Raw genomic sequence first — 27,569 nt, forward strand, 5'->3', positions numbered from 1 at the left:
AACTGAAATATCACAGTATATTAATCAAATCCACCTATTTTTGATACAGGAACAGTGAGAAGTAGCATTCAAAACTGCAGAGACAGTACAGCTACCTTTTCTCTCACTCTGTTGTTGAGTATTTTTAACAGGTTATGCCATCTCCCAGAAGTCTTAATTTGGGCTAGAAGAACTGTAGCTTCATAACATTTACCTCCCTTGGCAGCTACGTTGCAGTGCTGGAAATCTCGCTCTCCTAAGGAATGCAGTTCATAGTTACTGAATCCAGTCCTGTATTTGACTTTTATACCACTTTCAGTAAACTTTTCAAAAAAATAACAAATGCTTCTTCCTACAGGAAGTGAGATGGGAGAAAGTGTAGTTTGAGATGTAGAAAAGTACAAACAAGAGATTGAACTGGCCAGCAGAGGAGGAAAAAGGACCTGAAGAGTGTTTCTGTGGAAAGGAAATCATTAGGATAGGAAGACTGACTAAGAACGGAGGGAACAAATGAAAGACTGGAGGGAAAGAAAGGTAAGTCAATGTTCGGGGAGAAAAACAGCATTTAGCAAAGGAAATTTCTAGTGGCCAACAAAGGTAACCATCATTAAATGTGTTCAATGCTAAAATTTTAAGCATAAACACTAGCACTGGAATTAGTATTTAAAGGGTATTTCTATGGGAAATGGTTCAGAAAATCACTAAGAGCAAACCCCAGCTTGATCTTCTACTAGGAATACAATTTTTAATTTAAATTCATTTTTAAGAGAGCATAATTTATTTCATTGAAAATATTTTCCAATAATACATCATCTAGAGAGTTCATTATCGTTGGTTCATATGAGAGTATCAGCTATACATGAGTTCTAAAAGTAGAACTTAGGACAATTTGTGAAAAGCTCACACTGATTATTGTAGGGAGGGGATTGAACATCTAGTTCAAAACATTATTTGATAAATCATCAGAAAGTTCTTTGGCTTCTCTATAGAGATGCTAATTAAATATATGAGAACAGATTTGATCCTTGAGTTCTTGATAAAGATTTAAAGTGTCCTGGTTATTTTAAATTGAATCTGGTTGAAAGAGTTGATATCCGTTGTGGCAGAAGCTGAGCTTTTTGCAGGATATTGTTAATAGCTTAAACATTTTATCTTATTTACATATGACTAGTCTACCTAGAGTCTCAAAGATTGTAACTTAAAGGAATAGGGACTGCAGGACAGATAAATGAAGCTGTTTGCAGACCAGGCATTTGGCTTGCAAAGGAAAAGAGGCAGATGGCCTCCCCCTCCCCCCGTTGGAACATACAAAAACTATAAAATCTAGGGCTGTGGGAGGAAACAGGAGTGCTAAAGGCTGGAAAAGATGTCCATATGTTCCAGCTCCTATTCATCTTGGTGGCCCTCTGTTGAACTCAGTTGAGTATGCCAATGTCTTGTACTGTGGAGCCCAAAACTTGGCATAGTACTCCAGATGCGGTCACTGAAGTGCCAAAACAGAGGAGACTAATCACTTCCATTTGTGGCCAGGTATGCTTAGCTTTCATCACCACAGGGGCCCACCACTGACTCACATGTGGCTGGTCTGCCAGGACCACCCTAGGTCCTTTTCCTACAGAGCTTTTTTCTTCCTCCTTCCCACCTGCAGGACTTTGCCTTTACCTTTGTTGACCTCATGAGGTTTCTGTCAGCCTGGTTCTTCAGCATGTTGAAATCCCTTTGAAGGTCAGCCCTGCCTCTACTTTATTAATTGTATTATATTAATCTAGCCTGTGTTATTTGTGATGCATTACACAATGAAAACAAGAAAGCACTGCATACCTTCTACCATGCTTACACAGCCAAAGGGCAGACAAGGACCTATTGCTGAACTGTCAGCTTTATCTTTCTTCAGTTTAGGGAAGTATGTTTTAAAAGAGGTCTGTACTTGTTTTGAACAGTAGCTTTCAAGATGTACTCCAGGAGCAAAACATCATAAAAATTTGCATGAAATCAACATTCCTGTATTCAAAAGTCTGAATCTGTTGTATGAATTTCCTCCAAATATTTCTGGAATCATTATTTGGCATTTCTTCTAGTTGTGGATCCTGACAGATTTGGATGAAAAAGAAAACAGTTACTGGTTACTGACAGCAACAATTTTCTTTTAAAAGAAATAGTTCTCTGGTAAGAACAGATGCATAGAAACATATAAACTGTTTTTATGAAAACGTAACTGCATAATGCAGTGAACAAAAAAGTTGCAATTTGATCTGCTTACCTAAGAAACTGAGGGTTTGTAGGGTATGTTAAATAATACAAGTAAAAGTACTGCTACAAGCAAAATATTTACTGTGTAACAAAACAAAATGTTAGGGGGAATGAAAACTAATTCCAAGTAAGAGAACAGTTTGTAAACCATTAAAACAAATCTGTAAGTGCTAACAAATGACTCACCCAGTCATACTTAAAAATACTTTACTTCAGTGGTCCTTGACCCTTGCTAGCAGCAGGCAATGACGGCAAGCAACTAAAAACCTGTGGGGCTATCTCTTCTTGCTTGTAGTTTTGATTTGTATTGTCTGCAAGTAGTATCAAAGCATCTTATAAATAAAACATAACTTTTCAGCCATATTTGGGGACAACTTTTTGTCAGATGAAATATCACGATCTCCTGAATTTTCAAAATCCACTAAAATTTCAGTATCTAGTTCATGATGTTCATTTTCTCTACAGGGTACTGGTAAAGATAACTTCAAGATTAAAAAAAATCCAGAGTTTTCAAAATAGAAGCAGCTCAGACCAAGACACAAGTTGGGCAGTAAGAGGAAGTTCTGGATTAGCTTTTGCTGCATGCATCAGAACATACAAGACATTACATAAAAAGCTGCTCCTCTGGAAGACAAAATTTTCCTCCTTCAGGTACTGTTTTCTCTAATGCAGGACAACTATCTGTCTTTGCTGCTGGTACTGAGTGTTTGCATACAAAACCCCACTTTGCAGTTCAATTTCTTGCCTTTAAAAAGACTGCACAGTAACTGCGAGATTCTTCCCTACAGTACCTCCAAGACTGACCTTCCAGATACCTCATAAAGGAGCATAAAACATTTTCCCTAGATAGAGGAAGTTTGCAGTGAGAGGAAAAACTGCAATCCTCTCTGCAGAGCTGACAAGCCAATGAACAATTTAAGTCTCAATTCATCCATAATTGCAATACGTTTTACACAGATACTGGAATCTTAATGCCTAGAGAAAAATTGCATGTTTAATAACTATAAAAATTGTTATAAATTTGCAGTGCCAATTAAAGTGAGAATTCCTACGTCTAGAAGCTTCAGCAAAGTTATTTCTCACATTGATAAGGAATGTAAGAATGTATACAGCTAAGCAAAGGAATTTAAAAATGGTTTATCAGTACAAAAACTCAGTAGCCAGTCACGACACGTGTCCTGACATGTAAGTGTAAAAATACTTTAGATATGAACACCACAATAATCCCAGAGCAGTTCAGCCCTATACAGAAAGTTGGGCAGGTCATCTGAACTACTTCAGTCAAATTCCCAATACTGGTTATACATACAGTGTATACATATATACATACATACATGGTTATACATACAGTGTATGTATACATACAGTGTATTTCAGCCTCTGGAAAGAAAAAGCTTTCTAATACATGCCATTTTGTTTTGTAAAGATAAATAATGACAAAAACATCTGTTTCTTACAAACATATAAATTATTTTATTTACAAAGCCATGTTACAAAAAAAATAATAATAATAAAGCAAAAAACAAAAATACAATCGCTCACTAGAGAATATCTCCAGGCCCGGTGTTGAACCATGGCAGTATCAATCAGATACGTTTGTTCTGTTTTTCCTTTTTTTAAACTGTAAGCCATAGAATTTACTATTTACACCTACTTTAGACATTTATTCTGCTTACAATTATCACAAGCATGGAATGAATTCTATTTGATACTGCTAATACATAAAGGTGCAGGACGAAGAATGAAAATACTTAGTGTTACAAAATATGGATTGTAGAAAAGAAATTGGCTGTACAAGTATGGCATTTTTTTTAGAATGACTGGACATGCTTTCTTCAAAAGTCTTCTGGAAAAGGTTCTAAAATCTGTAGTAGGAAAGCACAATATAGCAGGTGCAAATTCATTTCTGTGCAACAACAGTTATTTAATATACCCCATGACTGACCAGCTATGCAAAACCCACAGAGTTTTGTTAAAGTGCCATGGGTCAACAGCATAACAAAATATAAGGTGTAAATAGAAAAATTTCTTTTTTTCTCCTTTTTTTTTAAAACAATAGTTCACTGAGAATCAGCAATAATAGAATATGCTGTATAAACTATTCTCTACAAAGGTTGATCAGCACTATTTACAATTGTTACATCAATACAAAAGAAGGCATACAAGTTATCCAAGTCGCTTTTTTATGGCTGACGGGCCTATGCATTGCGTATGTGTAACAACCAAAGCTTCTGAGCCTCTATTGCTGGAAACGAATCACAAGATTTTCAGGCAAATGGGGAAGAAAAATAACTACCAACTGAATGCTACACTAATAATGCATTATAGGCTGGTCCAGTTTATATCCATTTTTTTCAAATACTTATTTCCATTTCACTTTTCAAGCTGAAAATTTTAATATATAAAATTAAATAACAATTCTTTGATGGTGAAAGAATACTGTGGGGTTTTACTTGGTGCTTAACTTTCCTGAAATGCTGTAGGTGTAAGCCATTTGAAAAAAAAATTAAGCAGCATTCAAAGGACAGGCTTCATATTCCAGCTTTCCAATTAAAAGATGCATGGAAAGAGCTAAAACTTCCTAAAACTACAAAATTGCTCCTTCAGTCATCGACTAGCATTTTTCTCAGAAGCAGCCACTGAATCTCACAACCACTGTTTTTCTTCTACAACTAGAAATAGCAGTTCATTGATTACAGAGGATGACTTTGTTACTGAGATTTTTAAACTCCTGCAGTTTCATAACTCAAAATAAATTAAAAAAAATCAACATAGTACTGCTCCTAAAACAAGACAAAAATTGTGCAAAAATAACAAAGATATGTACACATTTTTCAGTCTGAAGAAATGTACAATAAAAACATAATTCAAAGAACATTTTAAAAATATAAACATTGCTTAAACTTTCCTAAGTTTCATACTGTTTCTGAAACTATTCCGGTCAGTTAGCTCTGAAGTATAGCAAAACATAAATTATTACAAAATTAACACTATAAAATTTATTTTAGGAATATTTCTAAACTTTTTTCAAAGGGTCTAGCCTTGTTTATAATTGCTTAAACATTTTTAAGTCTTAAAATTTGCCTTAAGCCTTCTTTTTTTAAAAAAGAAAGTAGTAATAATCTCCCTATTTGCAGTCTCTCGCCTTTTCCCAAAGATGTAAATAAACCAGCATATAAGTGCACTTTTAACACTGTAGAAATAAAAATTAACTCCTCTGTACTATTGTTCCAGTACCTAGTATTGGTTTCCTGATTATAAAATCTATATTTTATTAAAAAATTATTCAGTAATCCTATAAGAAACACTGTCAGTGCAATTCTATTAATGCAAGCCAATCTGCTCAACTCCTGTCCTTGCAAACTTACTTATCAAGTACTATGATCTTCAGGGTCTAGAACTCCATCAAGATATGGGGATTTTACATGTTGAGCCTCTGGTAACATTAATTGCCATTTGGTGCAAAAATCCTCTATGCATTGATTTAAGTATAGATTCCTTAAGAGCCTGATCCTGGAAGAGGCTGAACACTCAGAATTCCCACTGGAATTAATAAATGCTGTGGGTACAGAGCACCAGTCAGGATTAGTCCCTAAAGTTGCAGTGCCCCCAGCTGTTTGCAAATTGCTAAGAAATGCACCCAATTTTTATCCATAGGACAAGCTTAAATACAGAATTACTGTAGTTTTTGTTTAATTAAAAAATTGCAGATAATTTAAAATAAATTTAAATCATGATCTGATTTTGTTTTTTGAATGTCCAAAGTGTTGTGACAAGGAATCAAAGGGAGCATTGCAACGCTAACAGCTTGAAAAGGCATGAAACATAACTAAGCAGAATGCACAGATCAGTGGCAAATACAAGTGAAAAACTAAACAAATCACTATTACAGTTTTCTATAAATTTAATTCTTTTTAAAACCACAAATTCATAAAAGGTTAAATTCATCTGTAGGATACAGAAAAGAAAAACCCTGTGGAGTAGGGCTGCTGAGAGCTAGAGATTATAGGCTGGTTCCTTTTTCTTGTTATGGAAGAGTCCTTATTCTACCAGTCCGGTTTGATGTCTTCTAAAAGAGAAACCAGAGCTAGATTCAAAATCACAAAATGTCTTTCAGTACATAATACTTTAATAACATCTGCATCTGATAACGCAGGACTAAACCCAGGAATTTATTTCCAAGCTCCCCAGTCAAATTCCATCCCTATTAAAAAAAAAAAAAAGAAAAAGAAAAAACCCCAGTCCAATTACATTAGACCTTTATGAAAAGGAGCTGCTTTGAATAAACTAGGTATTTCCTTTTGGAATTGATTTGAGTACACTTTAGTGAATTTTGTGTTAGTTAGCTTAGCATATCAGGACAAATAAAGAACAATGAGACAACTCTGAAGAATCTTTTCCTTTACAGCTGCATGTATTCAGCACCTCAGGCACAAGGAAACACCATATGGCATACATGTTGTCACCTTCCTTTAATAAAATGATCTAGTTACTCAATATTTAAAAATCACAGCATACTGAAGTCTTGAAGTATTAACAATTCAGGCACCTAAAAACACTATGAAGACAAAAACATTTGATTAGTTACAAACCTACAGCAAGGATAAAATCTGGACGAAACAAACTTTTAATATATAGTATCAATGGGCACTGTCATTTGGACTGTAAAACAATCTTGTATTTGTACAACTATAAAAAATCACGTCATTAATGTTTATTAAAAAACAAGTAGGGTTTGTAGTATTTTATTAAACCACCAATAGTTGGAAAAAAAAAAAAGACAAGCTTTTATGTGTACAAACCCTTCTTCAGGTCTCAAACAGATGCAGCAATGTTCAAGTTAAACATGAACTGAGAACAAATTGTCTGAGTTTAACCTAACGGAGTTTAATGCAATGGGAGACAGCAAACAGGCTCCACAGCAGTATCACCACAGTCCATGAGTCCTACACAGCACTATCTGAGAATACAGTGCATTTCATCACATAGAGCTAAGGACCAGAAGCAGCTGTTTGGGTGAATCAAAACAACTGCCAGGCACCTTTAGTTCACAAATCAGTAATGGAAAACAGGCAGTTGTCAGTGGCAGGTCATTTTCAGGCACTACCACATAACCTCTCGCCTCTGAGGGACTTCTTCAGAAAGCAGCTGGGAAACTCACTTTCTTTGTATGACTGCATATAAGAAATCATAGGTTCAAAAGGGAGACTGGTTTTATGGCCCATTACTGTTTTCAAAATGCCTCATTCTCACTTAGTCCCTTAATGTCCTGTGGATGTTAAGGACATCTCTCGCTTTCCTTGAGAAATAAGAACCTTCTCCCCTGCTAACTTCCCCTCCCCCCTCAGCTTCCTAGACAGCAACTACTTTCTCTGACAAACTGCTTGACTAATTAACATAGTGAATGCAAGTCCAGCATAACTGTTCTAAACTAATACTTAGCTTGAAAGTTGCAATTCAATTTCAGCTGACTTGTTTAAAGTCTGTTGTTCAGACTTGTATTCATAACACTTGGCTGCTTTTTTCCAACCGTAATATCTCGTGTAATAATAGAGATCATCTCTGCCAACAGACCTTGCCTCAACTAGACTCCTTGATTATCATAACAACACTGCTGTTAAAAGCAAAAGAGCTAAGGGTGCCCTAATAATACCTTAGGTGTTTATTTCCCACTTATTATCACCTAATTAATAACTTCATAAAGTAACATTACAGTTTAAAATTTTATTCAGAGACTATACAATTGCCAAATGGGAGATAAAAAATGCATCTAATTTTACTTTTATTCTGAGCTCCAGTTTCAACTATCAAACTGACAGAAACAAATTTTGAACATTAAAGATTCTCTGGGGCTAAAAACAACCAAACATTTCTATCTTTCATAAAGTTACAGAAACAGGCAGCTGAAAAGTTCAGCAATAGCCTCTGTTTACATAAGGCTGTCACAGAATTAATGCTTTGCACTCTTAGGTTTTCCCATGGGATCTAGGCAACAGTTACCCAACAAATTCTGTTCCTAGGGTAGTGTGTATTTTATACAAATACAGTAGGAGGAGGTTAAAGCAAAAAAGATTATACTTCAAAACAGATTTATCATCTCTGTTACCAGCAGTTGGTAACAGTGTCTTACACTGAAAAATGCCAATCCATAGAAACATTTTGGTGTGAGTGGATTTTCCATATTATTTTCCTTTAAATGCAGTTACTCTTCCATATCTATATTCCTTTGCATCCAGTAGCAAAAAAAAAAAAAAAAAAAAAAAAAATTTACTATTTGGCAGTTCATCACAAGATAAGAGTGACTCAGAATATTTTTAATGGGGACGATGTTGTGAATTATCATAATGGTGATTACTATTACTGCTCTTTTATCTTTGTCGACATAGGGGAAATTAAACAGCACAGCCATTTGGAGTAACTGCTCCTGCGTAATTAGAATACATACAGGAAGTGTGGAATAGAAATTTTTGCTTACTTATGACTACACTTTCATGAGGTGGGAAACCTTATTCATATGTATCAAGAATCCTGATAGTGAATTCTTGATAAGCTACCGAACTTGGGAAGTCAAACAGTAAAGGCCAAATAAAAAAAAAAATCCGTGAGTTCTCAAAACAGAAAGTAACAAAATTACTCATCTACTAATCTTTGTGATAAACAGGTACGATGGATAAGTAACAAAATTACTCATCTACTAATCTTTGTGATAAACAGGTATGATGGGAGTGATAAGGATTTCTTACAGTGCAAGAAGAATTCTGATTGGGCTGCGATACTTAGTTTAGTTTTGCTGAATAGTCAAATCCCATCTTCTTTATGTCTTGTTTCCCTTTTTGCCTATTTATATATGCTGCCCCTTCTGTGCCAGTTTTGGGACTTTTCTGTGCCATCTTGCTTGACAGGAGAAGTTAGGAAAAAAAAAAAAAAACATTAGCTTGGCTGGATCCTGAGGGGATACAGTTTCTGCTGCTGCTACCATCAGCTGATTTTTTAATGACCAAAGAAAGAGCCAGTGGGTAGCACATACTATAACTTGAGCCATATTACAGGTGGTGAAAAACAAGCAGAAAACTCATTCATAAATCTCAGAGGATAAAGCAGCTGCAAAAAAATATTAAGTGAGAGGGAAAAAATCTAGTATTAGCTCACTGAAAAAACTTCAATTTATAAAGAAATGTATTTATAAAGAGATTGTATTTTAAGGCTTTACAGTATAAAATATTTCAGAACCACCTGAAAGACTATTTAAGAACATCTGTTTTTTAAAGCAACTTACTTGTCTGTTGTGTACCGGGTTTGATGTACTCGAAGGACTGGATTGTGACAAAGCTACACTGCTATTTTTTCCAATCTGAAAGACATTAATTGAGCAGCATTGAGAGGAATATTTGTCACTTGAATGCAGATGCTAGTAATGGCCTTCTCTTTCCTGTGTAAAGTGGCACTAATCGCTTTGCATTTGGAACATAGGTATTTTCGCTATTGCATATTTTAAAACATACTTCTTCATACAGTATCATAATTATCTCTTGGAGCCTGTATTCTTTAAAAAACTCTTTAGGCAGATAAACATGATTACAGATCAAAAAACAACCTAAGAAATGCTAACGAAAAAATGTAGGTTGTAAAGCCCACTTCAGGTGTCTGGTTTAGTTACGTTGTGACCAGTCTGACATGAGATATAAACTGATTAGGGATGGTTGCTTTAGTGTGTGCATCTTTTAAGAGCCTTCATAGTTAAACTGTGCTCTGCAGAACATGTGTAGAGAGGGGTGGCTGTCAGTGCTGCCACCTCTCATTTGCCTTATCAAACCTACAGAGTCAATTTGTGCAGCCAGGCAGCAACCAACAGAGCGGAGTGTGCACAGGCACAGAACTCCTTCCCAAGAGGCCTCCCCCTCAGCTTGGGACTCAGAGGGTTAAAGCCAGTGGCCAAGCACCAATATCATGCCTTAAAATTACTCCTTTTTCTTCCACGATGTGAGTCTTAATATTTGCTTTATTGAGTAATATTAAACCAGAAGGGCCAAACTTCAGAGGTTTAAATTTGCAATTATATCAATTTACTGGATCAGAATTTCTTTGGGAATTAGTGCAAATTAATAGTGTGTATACACACATTTAAAAGGTATTTAGTTAAAATACTGTAGTAGAACTGCCTCACCTGCATATTACAGTTCTTGAGAGATTATAACACTCTGCAAAAGCAGTTCCTCTTAATTTTTTTCTGTGGAGACCCATAAATATACTGCAGATATTTCTATTGCTACACAAAGAGAGGAGACAGCTGTTGAGTCAAAGGAACAGTTTCCCAGGGACTAAAAGGCTCATACACAATTAACTATGGACATCTGCCAAATCTGGCAGATAGCTAGATTTTGAATAGTTATTTACATGATCAATAGATTTCAATTAATTTCAATTTTAATCATTTGATGGAGAGGCAGTAAGAACCTGTTTTTTAAACATGGTGAGAAATATATTGGTGAGTTTCTTACTGAACGTATGGGACTTAGGCATTGGTTTGGAGGTTTTTACCGACGTCACATTTTTCTCCTTCCTTTTTGCAACACCATTTGCTATTTCGTCATTTAATTTGTATTGTAGACGGTAGCTTTTGTATCCGTATCCATGCTACTACCCTTTTTCACAGTGAGTGTTCAGAACAGTTTTCTCTATTCACATTCTGCCCAAAAGAAATATATTAAGTTTTCATTTACAGTCAATTTTGATGTGTAATAGGCAGTTCCTGTAGTGCACAAAGATTAAAAGGGTACGGCTCTATCTACCCTGTTCCCCCTTCAGCTTTTTGTTTGTGTGCCACAGCTGCTCTTTTCTAAGTAGTAATGTGCAACATCAAGCTTTTTTTCAATGTGCAAATCTTGAAAAAAGACGCACAACTTTGTAAAATCGTTCATAATCATTCGAAGCATCATGACAAACCTGCAACAGGCACCTGAATAATATTATCAGATAAAAAACACAAAGTCTGTCATTTTTCAACAAAACTGAGGATTTACCATTTTTCTTCTTTACATCTATCATTATGGTACTCAAAGCCCTTTAAAGCCTGGATATGAAAACTCTTTACAGCAGAGTACAAGTACATCCCCATTTTAAACATGAAAGAATAGCCATTAAGAAATTGATTTGCTGAGATACTAGAATTATGAAAGGAAGTAAAATATAGCTCTTTAGGCATTCATTCATTCAGTGCTCCTATGGCTAACAAACCGATTCTCTACATAACACAAACAAAGCAAGGAGCAACACAGCTTGCAGCAATACATGTTGCTTTGAGCTGCTTTATTAATATACTGTAATTCAGAGCTGGAGGGCTTGCATTCAAGAGCAGAAAGGTAATTCAGACTGAGACTGAACAATTATGACACTCAAAAATAAGAATGAATTCCCAGTTGTGTTGAGTCTTTAATGATGGGAAGACCATTTCAAAAAGATTAGGATGATGCCAGGAGTCAAATTCTTTTCTTAGAAAGTAAAATGTACTTCAAAACCAAATGATTCAGACTTTCAGTTACTATCTACGTGGGCCAGACTTGAGTTAGATTAGAAAAGTTCCAGAGCCTGTCACCCATCACTTGAGCTTTGGAAACAGGAGCAAGATTTTAAGTGACATTGATCTTTTGTGTGTGTGGAATTTTTACTGTGTTTGCATTTCTAGAACACAGAAAATCAAAATAACAGAGCTTAAAAGTGATTTAAAATATTCTGTTCTCCAGAGTTTCAATACTTACATGTACAGTATGCAGTATTATTTGACCCATATGTTTAAGTGGGTACAAACATCATGTGTTGACAGCACAAATGAAAAAAGCAATAGGAAATAACCTGGTTTGTATAGCACACCATTCAGCATCCTTGTCACAAAGATAACTAGCTACCAATTAGAAATCTGAAATACAATCAACTCCACTTTACCTCCTATTTTTATTAGTATAGCTCCAAAGGCTACACTAATAAGTCTCACTATATTTTTAGACATACGCACACACACACATATATAATTACTGTGTTTAAATATCCTCATAACAGTCATTATATAGACCTAGTCTTTCACTTAAGGGAAGGTTATTAGCTTAAATTACAATTTCACAAATACTAAAAAAGGACATCTGATTGATTCTTTATGGTTTATTTACTTCCGTTTTTGTGCAACATGCTGAAATACACCACAAACTGGAACAGGAATGTCCCAGAGTAACATGCCAAGTCACTGGGAGAGTTAGAATTTGACTCAGGACCTCCTGAATAAATCTGTAAGACTTCTACAGACTGCACGATCTACAGATACCGTCTATGTACTGTGAAAAGAGGATTCATTCCATTTCTTACAACCAATAGATGTACCAAAGCAACAATCTGCAGTTACTTTTTCTTCTCATTTGAGATACTGTATCTCAGGATAATTTAATCTTTTTGGGTACACTTACATTTCAAGCATCAGATGTGTGACAGAATGATGAATTTACACCATGCTCCACTCCACTGACTTAAAGATTAGTTCTGATTGCAAAACACGGATATAAAAGGCTTAGAATAGAAAGCCATTACCCATTTTTTAAAAGCCAAACAAATCATCTCAGCTGTATCTCTTCTGGGAGTAGGACAGAGAAAATACACTTCTTAAGCCACTCTGAGGCCATCACTCTGTCTCCTACAGACTGTTCAAACTTGTTTCCTTCCACTCCTGTCTGCTACTATTGTCTACCGATTGTTGTGCCCAAGATACTACCTTATTTCCAAATCTCATTTTATGACCCATGTCTTCAGAAAGTGAGAGTTTCATGATGGTTCAGAAGCAAAAAAAAAAAAAAAAAAAAAAAAAAAAAAAAAAGTCTTAAGCTACCTACTCTGGATTTTCTAAGCTATCCTATTTTCTCTGTTTCTCACTGCCTTCCAGAGGTTAGGGTCAAGCTTTGTTTTCCCTCCATTGCAGAGAACTGGACACATCAGCTGAATTAACAGTAGATCATTATATAGATACTATTGGCAGTATTTCACCAAAACGAATCAATTCTCGTATCTTATACTTTTGTCCTTCTATAGCACCATGATCTGGGGAGGAAAAAAAAGTGTACTGCTGGTTGACAACGACTTAAGAGATTGCTACCTTACCTGCTGCACTGACTTCAATATTCTGAACATTTGTATACTTAACCCTCCTCCTCCCCCCCCAACCTATCTATTAAAGGATTTTAATTTCTGATTAGGATTTTAATTTCTTATTTTTTTCCTCTTTCAAACAGGAAACAGCATCTGAGGTCTAGGATCGTAGATTCCCCCACAGGAAAAGGTAGACAGATGTAAGCATTTTACATAGGTGAGAAATGAGGTGACTTGCAAAACATTACAAAATCAATCAGCAACAGGTTTGGGAAAATAAATAAATGAACAGCAATGTTGACCCTTATCTTCCTGTTTTAGTAACAGACAATTTATTTCAGAGAGACCAGATTTAAGATAAGAAATTAATTCCTGGAAGTTATTTAACCATTCTAGACATTCAATTTTACTTTCAAAGATACAAATGGCTACTTTATTAATTGAATAAAATTCATTATAAAAATACTTTAATATAGTATAAATGCTTTTTGTAAACTCAAAGCATCTTCCCATAATGGGTACAAAATAAATACAAATATGTTTCTGTGTTAACCTATGGAATAAGTAGTGTGATTAAAAACAATCTGAGGCAAACATTATGTTGTCTTTTTCATAATGCAAGAAATAGTTCAAGTAAGTCAAACATGACCTGCAAGAAAACAACTGGAAGAGTCCCTTACCTGCCGAGAGATGGAGCTGCTTGTAGGATCTGGCACCGCAGAAATAAGGTTGGCAGTGCTCTTTCTATGAACACTATTCATACCAGGCATTTTAGTGATTTTACAGGCTTTGCTACTAGAACTAGAGTTTTTACGTTTTTTTCCTTCTGATTTGTCGAAAGAAAGGGGTAGAGAAGACACTGCATTATGTGCTCCCAGGGAGTGGTCCCCCGAGTGGTGCACAAGAGAAGATACAGACAAATTAGAAGAGTCAATACTGCTTACTACCATGCTCATATGTTTTACTGAGTCTGCTGAGCTACTTGATAATGAAGTCCGTCCTGAGGGCTCCGATTTGGCACTGAGTGGGCTTGTTCCATTATTTGTATTGTGCACAGACATACTGTTATAGGAAGATGTAGCCTGATAGGAGTTCAAAGTTGAGCTGGGGTTCAGGACACAGTTCTTTTTGTGGGACCCTGAAAATGAAGATGAGGAAGATGTCTGCAAAGATAATGAAGACGACGATGATGACTGCGGCTTTTTCTTTTTGTTACTTGAAGACTCATCACTACGAGATGACAGGTCTTTAACTTTTGAGGATTTGCTGGTTTTTGTTTTGGATGGCTTGTGGGATGGGGAAGGGATGACTGCCGGCACTGGTGACACAGCTGATGGCGCTTTGAAAGTTGAGTCCATGATACTTAAACTTGCAGCCACATGAGGAAAAGCTGTAGTGTGCGACATGATCGAATTTGTATCCGACGCCGTCACAAAGGCTGCATTTGGTAACATGGCTGACGTCATTATGTAAGAAGAGGTGATTCTTGAACTGATAGGTGTTGAAGGAATATACACTGCACTAGGGTTGCTGAAAGGCTGCAAGACTGATCCTGGAAAAGGAGTGGAGGCATGTGCTGCTGGAGAAGGCATGGGGCTATCTGCTGCAGGAGGAATTTTCCTGAAGATGGGGGGAGGGGAGGGAAGGAGGAGGAGGAGAACAAACAGAAGAAGAGGTTTAGATATATATTTTCCATTCCATCTAAAATTTCCACTTGAACAATGCAGATAGGAAATAACTTCCTGAAAGGACTTTAAAAAAGTCAAGCATAGGTCATTCTGATTATGACTCCTACCAATCACATGAACTTTAATATTCACAGTGCAAAGCAAGTTCTGTAGTCTACAACAGTGTAAAATGTTTTTACTCCTGATTTTTTTCCTTCTTTTTAGACTTGCAATTCAGACATTAAGTAATTGGGGATTAAGAATAATAGTATAAATAAAGGGCCAACACATGAGTTTTAATATTGTAAGGATTCAGTAAGGCTGAATCCTGAAGTGCGTTTTCCTAAAAATGTATTTTAAAATGAGGCACATTAAATCTATGAAGGTAGTGGAGATCTGACAGAAGACTAGGTAAAGAAATATGCAGCATAATTTTTCCTACAAAATTCTGTCATGACATATGACTCATATTCTTTGCAGTACCTCCACTAATCCAGAACTGTCTTATACTTCAGCACAAGGGCTTCACGTGGCAATTAACTGTATAATGTTGCCATTTAATCACTTTCTTACAAATTTAGTTTCGTTTTCCTTTCCTATTTTACAAAACAATTCAAAAATGCAAATAAAATGCCTGCTTGTAGACCTATAAATGTGCTAGTCACTATTGATTTGTGCTTTGCTTGAAAGTGCAAGTTGTAGAACAGTTTAAATAGTAACCTAAACTTATAAATTAGATTGATGAGGGTCACAACGGAGTCAGTTCTAAGGTTTGTGAATCACTATCACTGAGGTTAAAGAGGAATCAAGTGATTTAGTTCATCCCTTTCCCAATGCGCTATTCCCAAGGGCTCATCTGAGAGCTGGTTAGTCAGAATTAGCTAGGGAAGTTATTCTTTAGTTTCACTGATACTGAAAAATTGACAGAGTATTAAACAATGTTTGGTAAGCTCTATAACTAGTTGAATACTATTCAAAGAATAAAACATAATAATACCACCCGTGAAATTAGCAGAATATATTCAACTTCCTTTCTACAAAGCCACTAATAGTTTATCTTCTATCACTTTATATAGCCCAGTGTTAACAAAGAATTAGACTTCCATAATGTCTCTTACAAAATTATTATGTGGTCTTTTCTCATCATTTGAACCAATATTTAATTCTCAATTTAATTATATTTCTCTTGGTTAATATCCTATACATCACCAGCTCAGCATTTGTTATCCTTCATGTTGACATCTTTTTAATATTTAGATTTACTTTTCCCCTCAAAGAAGTATTCCTAATCAATCTTTTATGGGGTGTTAGTGCTTTATCATAACCTAAATCCTAACTAGAGATGTTCTGTCTTGCTGTTCTTCTCATGGAGACTCTCAGAACACAATGCTCACAACAGAAATGCACACAGGGTTACATGCAGACTCTGCGGACAAAAATGAGCAAGTTTACTGCCCAGGACTTGCTCTGCAACTTTGAACAAGTTGCTTTCAAGATCAGTTTCTCAGTTTCCTTATTTGTAAAGAAGGGGCAATAATCTTAGCCACCTTTACAAAATACTTTGGGGACTAGGGATGAAAGTACTTAATTGTTACTGTTCTCAAATTATGACCTTGCAATCTTTACCCCTTGTCTCAGCTGGATGAGCCATAGCTACAGCTCTGCACTAGCATCAGTTAGAAAATAGTAGTTTTACACATGCCCCTGCTTGGGGAAGACAAGGAAAAGTGTCCACAGGAGGGCTGAGGGTAACAGGAATACAACAGGGGATCAAGCACTGTGAGCTTCTTGTATTCTGTAAACAAGTAAGTATTGATGTAATTCATTACAATATTAGAGATTCCAGAAAGAGCTAGAATTTGAAAAAAAAAACATTTAGAACTGGATTTAGTTTGAGCAGGATGAGGCCTGTTTATTTCTTGTACCACAGAACTAATAGAGAGATTGGTTTTGTTCTTCATGATAGGGGCAATACTAGTGACACGTTTTCTCAGATGCATGAATGTCTCTTCCCCTGACAAACAAAACCAATAGATAAAAAGTTTTCATCCTTCTATTTGGAGATACCAAATTAGTTTTATTCTTGGAAGGCAAAACAGAGAGTGGCACACTCTAGTATAAACAGCTGAACTTATAAGTTAGGAGAGAGGACCCCCTTGCAGATCAAGCACTAGCTGAATAAAAAAAACCCATGAAACTGGCCTTTTTATGGTAAGCCCACCCATTTACAAAATAGGTCTCCCAGGGTACTAGCAGTTATCATTAAGTTCCCAGGTTAGTCAGACAAGTCAAGCTTTAGTGTTTCAAAATACGTATATATACATATATATATATAAAAAAAAAAACCCCAAACCTTGTTTATCTAATGGCTGCCATCCAATGAATATAACACAGTCCTGATAAACAGTAACACAAAACACTGCACTTCAGTGTCATTATATTGGAATACACATACACGTACCATAGCAGAATACAAAAAAGCCCACCTTATCTGTAGATCCCATGAGGCTTTCAAATATTTAATCTTTTTGATTTTATATATATACATGCACTAATTTTTATATATATATATATATATACACACACACACATGTATATTTTTTATATATATAATGCATGCGCGTAGCCAAGGCCTACAGTGCTAAAACCTGAACCATGTGATACAGAGGTGTTCAATATGCATTCATAAATAGAATTTTAAGACTTCAAAGCCAGTGAGTTTAGAGGACACTGGACTAAAACAAAACAAAACAAAAAAACACCACACGTTTTACACTATCTTACACACTCTGGCAAAGGTCTTAAAATATCTTATGGAGCAAACACTGAACAAGAAATCTGATGTGTGATACAAGTATAAAAAAGTTTTCCATCCAGTTTTGAGGGAAAGAGTAGCATGCAAAGGTCCCCTGCTCTACATAACCTGTTGTCTGGTCAGTAGTCTCCAGAGCTGTTTTAACAGCAGAGGAAAGGACAGTTTGGTATGTTTATTTCAATAGAGACACTTTTGCAAAGTTCAGCAAAGATTAGGTGCATCAGTGCATTTTTCTAGTTCTCTAATATTATGTCCATGATGTCAAGAATAACTTAAAGGCCTCTTAGCAAATCTCAGGCAGAAACTAGCCTGTGTGTAATACAACTATATGATAGCAAAACCTATCTCCAAACCCAGAACAGACTGGGCTTTAATGCACCTAAATGTTAACAGATCTTACAAAATTAGAAATTTTAAAGTATCCATCAATTATAAAACTCTCACTTACTTCCACATCTGTGAATTCAAATGTTTTTCTACCATGGAGTTTAGTGCGAATCGAAAATGGTCCCATCTTCTATCAAAAACATAGTACCCTCTTCCCATTAAGCGACTGCCATATGAACAAAACTGAAAGAAAAAAACATTTTGGTGTGTTCTATAAATTAAAAAAATATTGATACATTATAAACTATTATTTATAGATCAAGAAACATACGTATTATACAGAAAAAAAACTTTAAAAAGGTATTTTCCACTATCTACAGTATAATTGATTTTTGTATGACATATGAAATACATGCCTAATGTTTCAGGTTATTGTAAAGTATACTTCATACTTCACTAACAATTCAGTTTACTCTCAGGTAGCTATATGTAGCAGAGAATATATATAAATCCTTAGGTACTCTTAGGAGAGCAATTCTGGCTAATACTACTACTACTGCCTCAAAAACTCTGTTATGCTATTCTGTGCACATTAATCTCATAATTCTGTAAGAGGAATCAAAATAGAGCTGAAGAGGAAAAAGACTCAATGGGACTATCTTTAGCATCTATTTCATAAAGAAACAAACTAATGACATTTCAGTAAAAGAAAACAAAGCATCACCTATGGCACATCCTCTACAAAAGGGCACCCAATACACTCTTCAGAATGTATGAAAAATCAACCAAAGGACAAACAAATATTTTCTGAATTCTGCAAAACTCAGGAGTATCTGCATCATTTCTTCTGTAAAACTTTCTGAATTAATTTTAAACCACAGTTAAAAGGTATTTGGGGGGAAGATCTACCCTTTCTTTTAGGTCATTCTTACTGATCTCACATTAGGTAGAGAAGTGCCGTTTGCGAAAGAGAGAGACTTACTATAAATCATTGTGTTTTCACGATAGCTCTGCAATGTGTAGGGAAAAAGTCAAACACTGGCAAGAGGAGAAGCTACTGATGCAGTAAAAGCAGCAGCAGTTTATACTACTTTTCAGCTGATCAGACAGTGAGGGTGTGACTAACTTTTTATCTTCAGTCTGTTTCATAGCAAGGTTAAACAAATTATTATAAACCACCATCTAGTCGAAAAACTAACCTCGCTTTGCAGTCAAACAGCTCAGTTAACACTGAGAGGTAGTTTATGAAGCTACTGCCTTTTCACTGTTGATTACTACACCACTTAGTTGAGAGAAGAAGTATCTAAGGAAAACTCTTAGGACACCTTTATATCAAATTTAGCAAGGCAGTTTAAACTGCTGAAGGTGATTAAAATCAATCTCTTCTGACTTCACATCAACATGAACTAGAAGCACTTGCACTATCAATAATTGCTTCAGTTGAGACCTGCTAACTAAGATTTCAAAGAAGAGATGAAGCAGTCAGATTTGCCTTGCAACAGCACTAGAATCCTACAACAAAATGACTAGTGGTGCTGACAACCATGCCTCACTGATCACGCCTACACAAGAACTGGCTGGATTTGGATTATTCTTTAAATTGTGTGGACACAAGTGCAGTGAGCCTTGAGCATTCAATTCATAAGGAAGGAGCAGGCCAAAAAGCTCACCAGGCCAAACATGCATGGTAGACGTGAGCAAAGATCAGCATTCTCTAGGAACAAAAATAAGGGGAATACAGAACTACGAGGCAAGCAGGAGGCTACTGGATATCATTTTGTTATACGGAATATAATAAGAATTCTTATCTACTAGCTAAGAACCATATATGCAGTTTCATCTCATTTCTGTTCATCTAATTTTTTGTAGTGTCCTACCTTTACACATTCTCCTTTACTCCAGGAAAGACAGACAAAGTTACTGTTATCACAGTACTTAATTTTACTGTGCACATCATATAGAAAGCATACAGCTGAGCATTCACTAACTGGATTCCTTGATCTTTATGAGAAGTGACTGCTCAAAAGTTCAATAGTTCTCCCATTACTTCTTGTATTGTACTATGTAAACAAATACACACTGCAGATAAAATGCCATATGACAGCCCTTACTCCTTACAATAAAATTTGTTACTAATTTGGGGAAAGACAGAAGAGCTGCCAGAGAAACACACACTTAAGCCACTTCCAGAGCAGATGGGCTATGCTGTGCTGTACCCTCTCCATTTCTAGACGAATGAAGCAATAGCTTCTATGTCCAGATATATTTACATAAATGATACTTAATTATTGCTTCAAAACAAACTACAAAAATGAGTTACAAAGCACTGTAGTAACACTTTGCTGCCATATGATTTTCTGAGCTATAACCAGTCACAAGGGTTAATTTTATAAAAACTGAGACAAAGATTATTGGTTCATGTTATTTTTAAAACAATGCAACTCTTCTCAGTTTAGCAGAATTATGCCTGATTTACAGTCTACTGAGACAAAGGTCTAGAACTACAACTTCATTTTATTTTCTGTTTCTCATCCTGTCCTGAAGCCTAGTAATGTCACATGCACTGACCAGTCTTATCCTCCTATCTTAACCAATCCATACCACTGTTTTCTGTCTGATGTAGTTGTCCTTTTCAGAATACATTTTTTGGGGACATAAGGTCATAATTCCTTACATTTTTACTAAATTGTATCTTTTTTTCTCCCCTCCCTCATCACACAAGAATTACAGCCAGGCATGCCAGAGACAGAGACATACCCCAAGAGGTCTGGGATGGTGTCCAGAAAAATGACAGTCTAATTTCTCAGATTCTTCAGCTCCATCCACTTCTCCTTCATCACTGGATAATCTGCTAGTTAAATCTCCTCCCACAGAAGGCAATGGCAGTTCTGGTACATACCCACTGTGGTTTGAAGAACTGTTGCTGTTGATGCTATTTGCAGATGATGGTCTAGAAGGAGAAAATACATTTTAAAACCAGTGTTCAAAAGGCTCTGTAAAACCACTTGCCAGAGGCAAACTTCAAGTAAATTATGCAAGAAATGAACATACACAGAAGGAAAGTAAAAGATAAAGAATACCTGGCATTTGGTCTTGTCAGAAAGACGTCATGGGTTATCATCAAGTTAATGTTAATGAAAGTACATTTGTATTGCTTGAAATTACATTGGAAATTTGCCATAAAGCTGAGTTTAAGATTTTCAGAGAGGCAAAATATATTAAAAATGCAAACAAAAATAAGATGTGTAACATCTGTTTACATACCACCATTACTGTGCTACCGGATAAATCCTGAAAGTCCAGCTATGAAATTTTATTTCATACAAAAGTTCTACTTACATCAGTATAGTAAATATAACAGGAGTGTTTGGCTTACTTGCTCTACAGCTAGTTTAGTAAATGAAGAAACTGGAAGCACCTCCTAGAGCGTGTATGTTTTCTTTACCTTTGCTAAAACTCAATAAAACAAAGAGGGAATGTCTCTGCACCACCAGGGTGCAATGGTGCCCTGCCTTTCAAAATAAACTTGTAAACGAGCCAAATTAGAAGGGGAGATGAGAAGGATTCTTAATTACTGTCTATACAAGCAAGTATGTGATGTACGCAAACTCTTTGAGATTGGAGGACATGTTCACACTGAGCAAGATCGGAAGATTAAAAAAACGAGCTATCATTTAGTCCTCAGTAATCTAGTAAATTTATGCTATCAGGACATAGCACGAGCCTGTGGACAGATGACCTCTTCTGAACTGAGCAGGCATTGCTCAACAATGTCCAACTACTAGAAATTACTGCTGCGGTAGCTCTTCAGGGGACAGATTGTGCGAGTGCTCCTTAGCTGTCTTCAGGAAAAGTCGGCCAGGTCAAGCTAAGTCACTTGAAGTAAAACCAGCAAACTGCTGCAGCAGACCAGGAAGCACTCCCAGAACCTCCTCCAGTACCAGAGCTGCAGGCTTGCTGAGTCCCAGCAGAGAGCCAGGCTGCTTTTCTCTGGCACAGCTGCTTGCAAAAGCAGACAAGATGACAGAACAGAGGTACTGCAGTAGAAACAAGCATGAGTTGTATAAACACAAAATGTAACTACTAAAATCATCTTCCTCACATATCATTCTACCTTTCTTTGGGAATTCTTCACCTGGCTCTCACTGAATCCCATGCAAGTTTTGTTTGACTGTAACGCCTACTAAAAACATCTGCCAGTCCCTCTGTGCCCCCCTCTATGTAAGGGCCATATAAGATCCTTCTTTTAATGATAATTATGTAGGCTTCTCACCAACTTACTTACATGTATTCTTTTATTGCCCATTCACTTAAAGTCCTGCAATACCCATCTCTGTCATGGTATGGCTAAAACTTCACTATGACTTGATGAACATATAGAAAACACTGGAAATGGCTGTTTCCGAATAAAAATGGCGAAAGCAGATGTAGCAAATATCTGTTTGAGACAGGGACAGTATCTTTGTACAAATGCCCCTAAATAGGCACCCAAACCTAACTTAAGCCTTCTGGAAAGAAAATAAACAATAAAGAAAATAAACACCCAACTAGCTTAGCTATTCCAGCCAAAACTAGTACAGAAGAAAATATACGAGAAGTTTATCAGGCAATAATTAGAATTCAGTTGATTCAGGAACTCATACTAGTTCTTGTAAATGTGAAAGAGTTTCACTGATGTCTTTAGAAGTTTGGATTGTCTCTCTGAAGCCTGTTTTTGGATTGTCTTTCTAAAGTCTGTTTTGTCCAGAAAGAAAAATCTTCTAAATGGGGAATGATATACTCCAAACAGTTTCAAATTAATAGCTTTGAAACCCAGATGTTTATATCTTCACTTACACTAAATTACACCTTTCTTCACAAGTTATTCCACTAATAGCACCAGTGAAGTATCTGCAGAGGAAATTTCTACTTAAACGTGAAAATTTGGTCCTCCAGTACCTGTCCCGATTCATCTAAACAGACTCTTATTCCAAAATGTGTCAGAATATTCTGAATATAAGTGTTTTTAACTATTACTGATGATTTTAGCCAAAACATCCAGCTAGTGTGACATTCAGAAGAGAGGATGGGCACCACTACTTACTCCATTTCCAGTCAGGCAATAGGTACTGTAGAGAGATTTATGTTAACCTAAGTGTATTTTATATTTTCTACTGCTGAAACTCTTATATTAATATATATTTAATCATTCAATAGCACAAAAAAGTACAGAATGTATACTGCATAAGCTGTACACAAGAGTAAAGTATTTGTTACAGTGACATCAGAATGCAGCAGTTCACACTGAAGAACCACTTACCTTGGAAGTGCAGAATTTGGTGGTCTAGATTTTGCAGGAGAAGTTACTTTAGATTCTTGCCCAGAGTTCACTGAAGATCCTGACAGAGAGTCTTGTGCTGGTGTGGGCTGGCTCTGATAGCTTTCCCTTATAGATGTTGGATGCTCTTTGTCTTTTGCAACTTCTTTTTCCCTGGACCGAGCTTTGTGTTCAGCTAGAAGGATGTCAAACTGTTTTTTACGGCCTGGAACTGCTCGTCGATGGTTAAGTGAATGAGTCTAAAAATAGGGTGGTTAAAAAGTATTTGTGTGTGCATGATATTGTTTGTAAGTCCTCTATACTTCTGATACACTACAACTCTAAAAGATAAAAATCTACTTTAAACAACTTTAGGCACAGTTATGGAAATAAAGCTGTTATACCACATTATCTTTGATAATTTTTGAAGTCATTCACAAGAAATCCCAATGTCAATGCTAAAATCACTTTTTGCAACAATTTTCATAATATATACTACTGACTTACCTTTTCTAAGGTAGTAAATGTTATTCCAATAATTTTAGTACATAATATTAAGAAATAAAACCACTGTAGCTCTTAGCTTACAATGAAAAATTGGTTTGATTAGATTGAAAAATATGAATACATAGTGAAGCAAATTATCTGATTATCTCTACTGACAGGCAACACATACACATATAAATGTTCGTTATAAATGTTGTTGCTACTCTTTGACATGATCCTTATTATTATCATAAGGGCAGCCTACAAGTAATTTCTTGTGGGAAAATCACGTTCATTTTAACTAAAAATTGACTATAACACTGTTGTACACATGAACCAAAAAAGGAGCATTTTAAATAACACTCGTGCTTCTACATGAAACATTAATGCCTTCTGCATAACAAAATGATAAGAAGAAAAACATCTTTTTAAAAATATCAGTGGAATAATGCAGATGCTCTGATTCAAAGAAACAGAATTACTCAAAAGAATTACCTGAGGACAGCGTCTGAATACCATACCCATTGTCTGTAAGACAGGAGCAGGTATGACCTCTCAAACTACTGTGGTGGGATTTAAACTATAACAAAGCATCTGATATTTTATCTTCTAAGAAAAATACCTTGCAGGTGAGCGATCTTGTGCAAGGTTTCTTTGTTTCAGGATCCAGTACTCCACAGTGTTTATTTGGGTCAAATTCTCTTTCTGTTTGAGGACAGGAAAAAAAAGGGGGAGGGGAAGGGGAGGGAAAAAGATTATTCCAGAAATTTTAACCAGGCATAACTTTTGCCTGATAGTGCTTGATTTAACCAGGCCCAACTTGAACCACCATGCCCAACACCAGCACCCTGTAATAGTGCCACGTGAGTCATTAATACAATTAAGCATTTTTTTATCCTTACATGTTTCATATTATTCAGAGCAGGATTTCAACCACAGGCTTCATCGGAGTAAGGCTGTGTGCTCCAAGCACAGGCCTAAGTGACCTGCCTCTGAGTTCACGTCTCTCACGTCTCACCGCTAGCTCCCTCTGAGGAGCATTTGCGAATCTGGCCTCTGAGTTTGGCTGCCTAATTTAAGATACCCACAGAGAACATATCACACATGTTTAACGTTATGTCTCTGAAACACTCAAACTCTGAAAATCAACCAATGGTGTCTGAAAAGGTAAATACAAGATTACTAGGGCCATTAGGGAAAAAAAATCTAGATCTCTTTTTCAGGAAGTACAAAAGTGTGTTAGTTCGTATTTCCCGAAGTCACTAAGCTTAAAGTTTATAACAATTTTGAAAAAGATTGTTTAATCATTAACAACACTAAAACTGCATTTAATATTTAATGTGGTATATTTGCATATTTCGGTCATTAATATTTTAATACCACATATAGCATCACCTCCTTTAGATTAGGTTTAACGTAATATTAGGTTTTGTACTACAGGACAGCAACAAAAACATGGATGTATACTTTTTAGTTTATGCCACCAAAAAAACTACAATTATCTTTACATACCTAGACATCATATGTTATCAGTGGCAAGGCTGATTTGTTTTAATTTGATAGTGGAATATAAACTATTTGCCGAAGTCTATTTTAACTAGACAATTGTGTTGTATTCAGAGATAATAAACACTTCTACTTAAATACAATTTAAAATCTAAAAACTCTTTATGAACAAAAAAAATCAGTGCCAAGACGGAGAAAGAAATTCACAGCTATACTAACATGCTGAGACAGCCTCATAGTAGCAGAGTAACTAGAAGAAGAAACTGGACGCCAGGTAATCTATATTAGACAACTCCCATCTTCCAGACATCAGCATTACTAATGGTAATAGTAGCAGTATTGTGCTATCTGGACTTAAAATGATAAAGTAAACATTAAATAAATGGTTATGTTATTGGCTTAGCAGCAGAGATGTACCAAAAAGTGATCTTGGAAAAACAGTTGGCTGTATATCTTTTGGTGAAACGCAGAAGGAACTCACAGCTGTCACAAGTAGTTATAGGTGCTGTGACTTTCACAGCACAGCAGAAACAAAAATGTATCTGTGTTTGACTAAAAAAAAAAAGATTTTTTTACCTAATAGATGAGAATGTGTGTTTACATTCCCTACCCTAGTTTTTGAGTTTATAATGTGCCTATCACAGCTTCTTGAATCATCTGCCTAAAATCTTTCAATACAAATTTAAAAATAAACTGAACAAAATATATGGATTCATAAATATGCACTTGAATAAAAAATGCCATTAAGAGTGTCCTGATCAGGCAAGACTTTCAGGACTGATTATAGGAGAAGTCAGTTTTATAGGAAGCCATATAGAGGTAAAAATCAACATAAATTGGAGCCTGAAGTGGAAGCCTCTGCCGTCTACAGAACAAAATAACATGCTCTCTCTGAGAAAATACTAAGCAAACAGGAAACCGCTTCTCCTGGCTGAAGCTTATATGGACTTTTCAGAGGAGTCATAAATTGTTAGCTACAGATGTGCCTGGCTTGGGCAACATGTTAAATGAAGATCACTGTCTTCTTATTGATAATGAAATACACTTTCTGACTACTTTTATATTAGGTAATCCATAACATGAGACTCCCCAGGCCCTCGTACACAAGCACACTTTGGGAATGCTGTTTCTCCAGAACGGATCCCACCTAATCACATTCAGTGGTCAGAGCGAAGCAGCATTAGAGCTCTACCTAAAGAAAAGGTAGGGTCAGAAGTTAACTGTCTCAAACTCCTGTTTGCAACAGAAAAAACAGTCCTGGTTTAAATTGGACATCTGTATTCTTACCTTCTTAGCTTTACCCCTGAGGAAACAGGAACTAAATAACTTTTTTTTTTTTTTTTTTTTTTTTTTTTCCCCCCAATTTGCTGTTTGGTGACACTGATCTACTTGTGCTGGGCAGCTACAGACTGTCTTTTGTGGTTCCATGAGCTGTTTCCTCTCTTGCCTGCAACAGCTCTCCTGAAAGGAGGGCACGTTCATTCATCACCCACACAACCACTAACTCTCAGCAAAGAAAGCAATTTTAGCCACAGTCAGGAATGGGATGAGAGAAAGTGGAGGTTGCTAAAAAGGAAAGAAAACGATGTAAACCAGCCAGACTTATTACAAAGCTCAAAAATTAACAGCTGTACAGTTCCACAGCAGAGAACTGAAGGGATCTTAAATTTCCCAGTCACCTTTTCATTCTTTCTATGTGAAAGAAATTAAATCTGTATTATAGCTAAAATAATCATCTCATTGACCGTCCAAGATCTTTATGTCAGCCTTTGTAGAGTTCTGTATAGTAACAGAGAGGCATTCATCCTACTGACACAATCTACATAAAATTTATAGTGTTTACAGAACTTCTCTGTTACTTGCATCATCACTAATTTATTATTTCCTCAATATGTGAGACAACAGGAGCAAGATTTAATGGATTCTAAATCTGATGAGAAAAGCTTTTTTTAAAAAAATCATGGATTTGATAACCATTTAAAAGTAAACTAACATCCATCAGAGTACTGAACAGTCCTACGCAGAGCCTTAGCCTATTTAGAAGTTTCCACTAGTGAAACTTCCCTGGTCCTGAAGAGACAGTGAACGACAGCTTACAGATGGAGTAACGATGGAGCGT

The 27,569-nt window shown here is 36.0% G+C and overlaps 1 protein-coding gene across 6 annotated transcripts in view; it reads right to left on the bottom strand.

Annotated features, from left to right (window-relative positions):
- Positions 1-5,174: 5,174 nt before the first annotated feature.
- ATXN7L1 (ataxin 7 like 1) overlaps positions 5,175-27,569 on the bottom strand; it is a 122,051-nt gene continuing 99,656 nt past the window's right edge. For 5 of the 6 annotated variants that reach the window (XM_062582141.1, XM_062582101.1, XM_062582130.1 and 2 more), the window contains 7 exons: positions 24,567-24,649; positions 23,462-23,718; positions 20,920-21,112; positions 18,284-18,405; positions 14,034-14,973; positions 9,506-9,580; positions 5,175-6,298 (listed from right to left, as the gene is read on the bottom strand). In XM_062582141.1, coding sequence (XP_062438125.1) covers positions 6,257-6,298; positions 9,506-9,580; positions 14,034-14,973; positions 18,284-18,405; positions 20,920-21,112; positions 23,462-23,718; positions 24,567-24,649 — 1,712 coding nt within the window. In that variant the 3' untranslated portion in view covers positions 5,175-6,256. Of the gene's footprint in view, positions 6,317-9,505; positions 9,581-14,033; positions 14,974-18,283; positions 18,406-20,919; positions 21,113-23,461; positions 23,719-24,566; positions 24,650-27,569 lie in introns of all 6 variants that reach the window. The other variant, XM_062582090.1, reaches the window with a different exon arrangement.

This window comes from Rhea pennata, chromosome 1 (genome assembly GCF_028389875.1).
Source record: "Rhea pennata isolate bPtePen1 chromosome 1, bPtePen1.pri, whole genome shotgun sequence".
Lineage (NCBI taxonomy): Eukaryota > Metazoa > Chordata > Aves > Rheiformes > Rheidae > Rhea > Rhea pennata.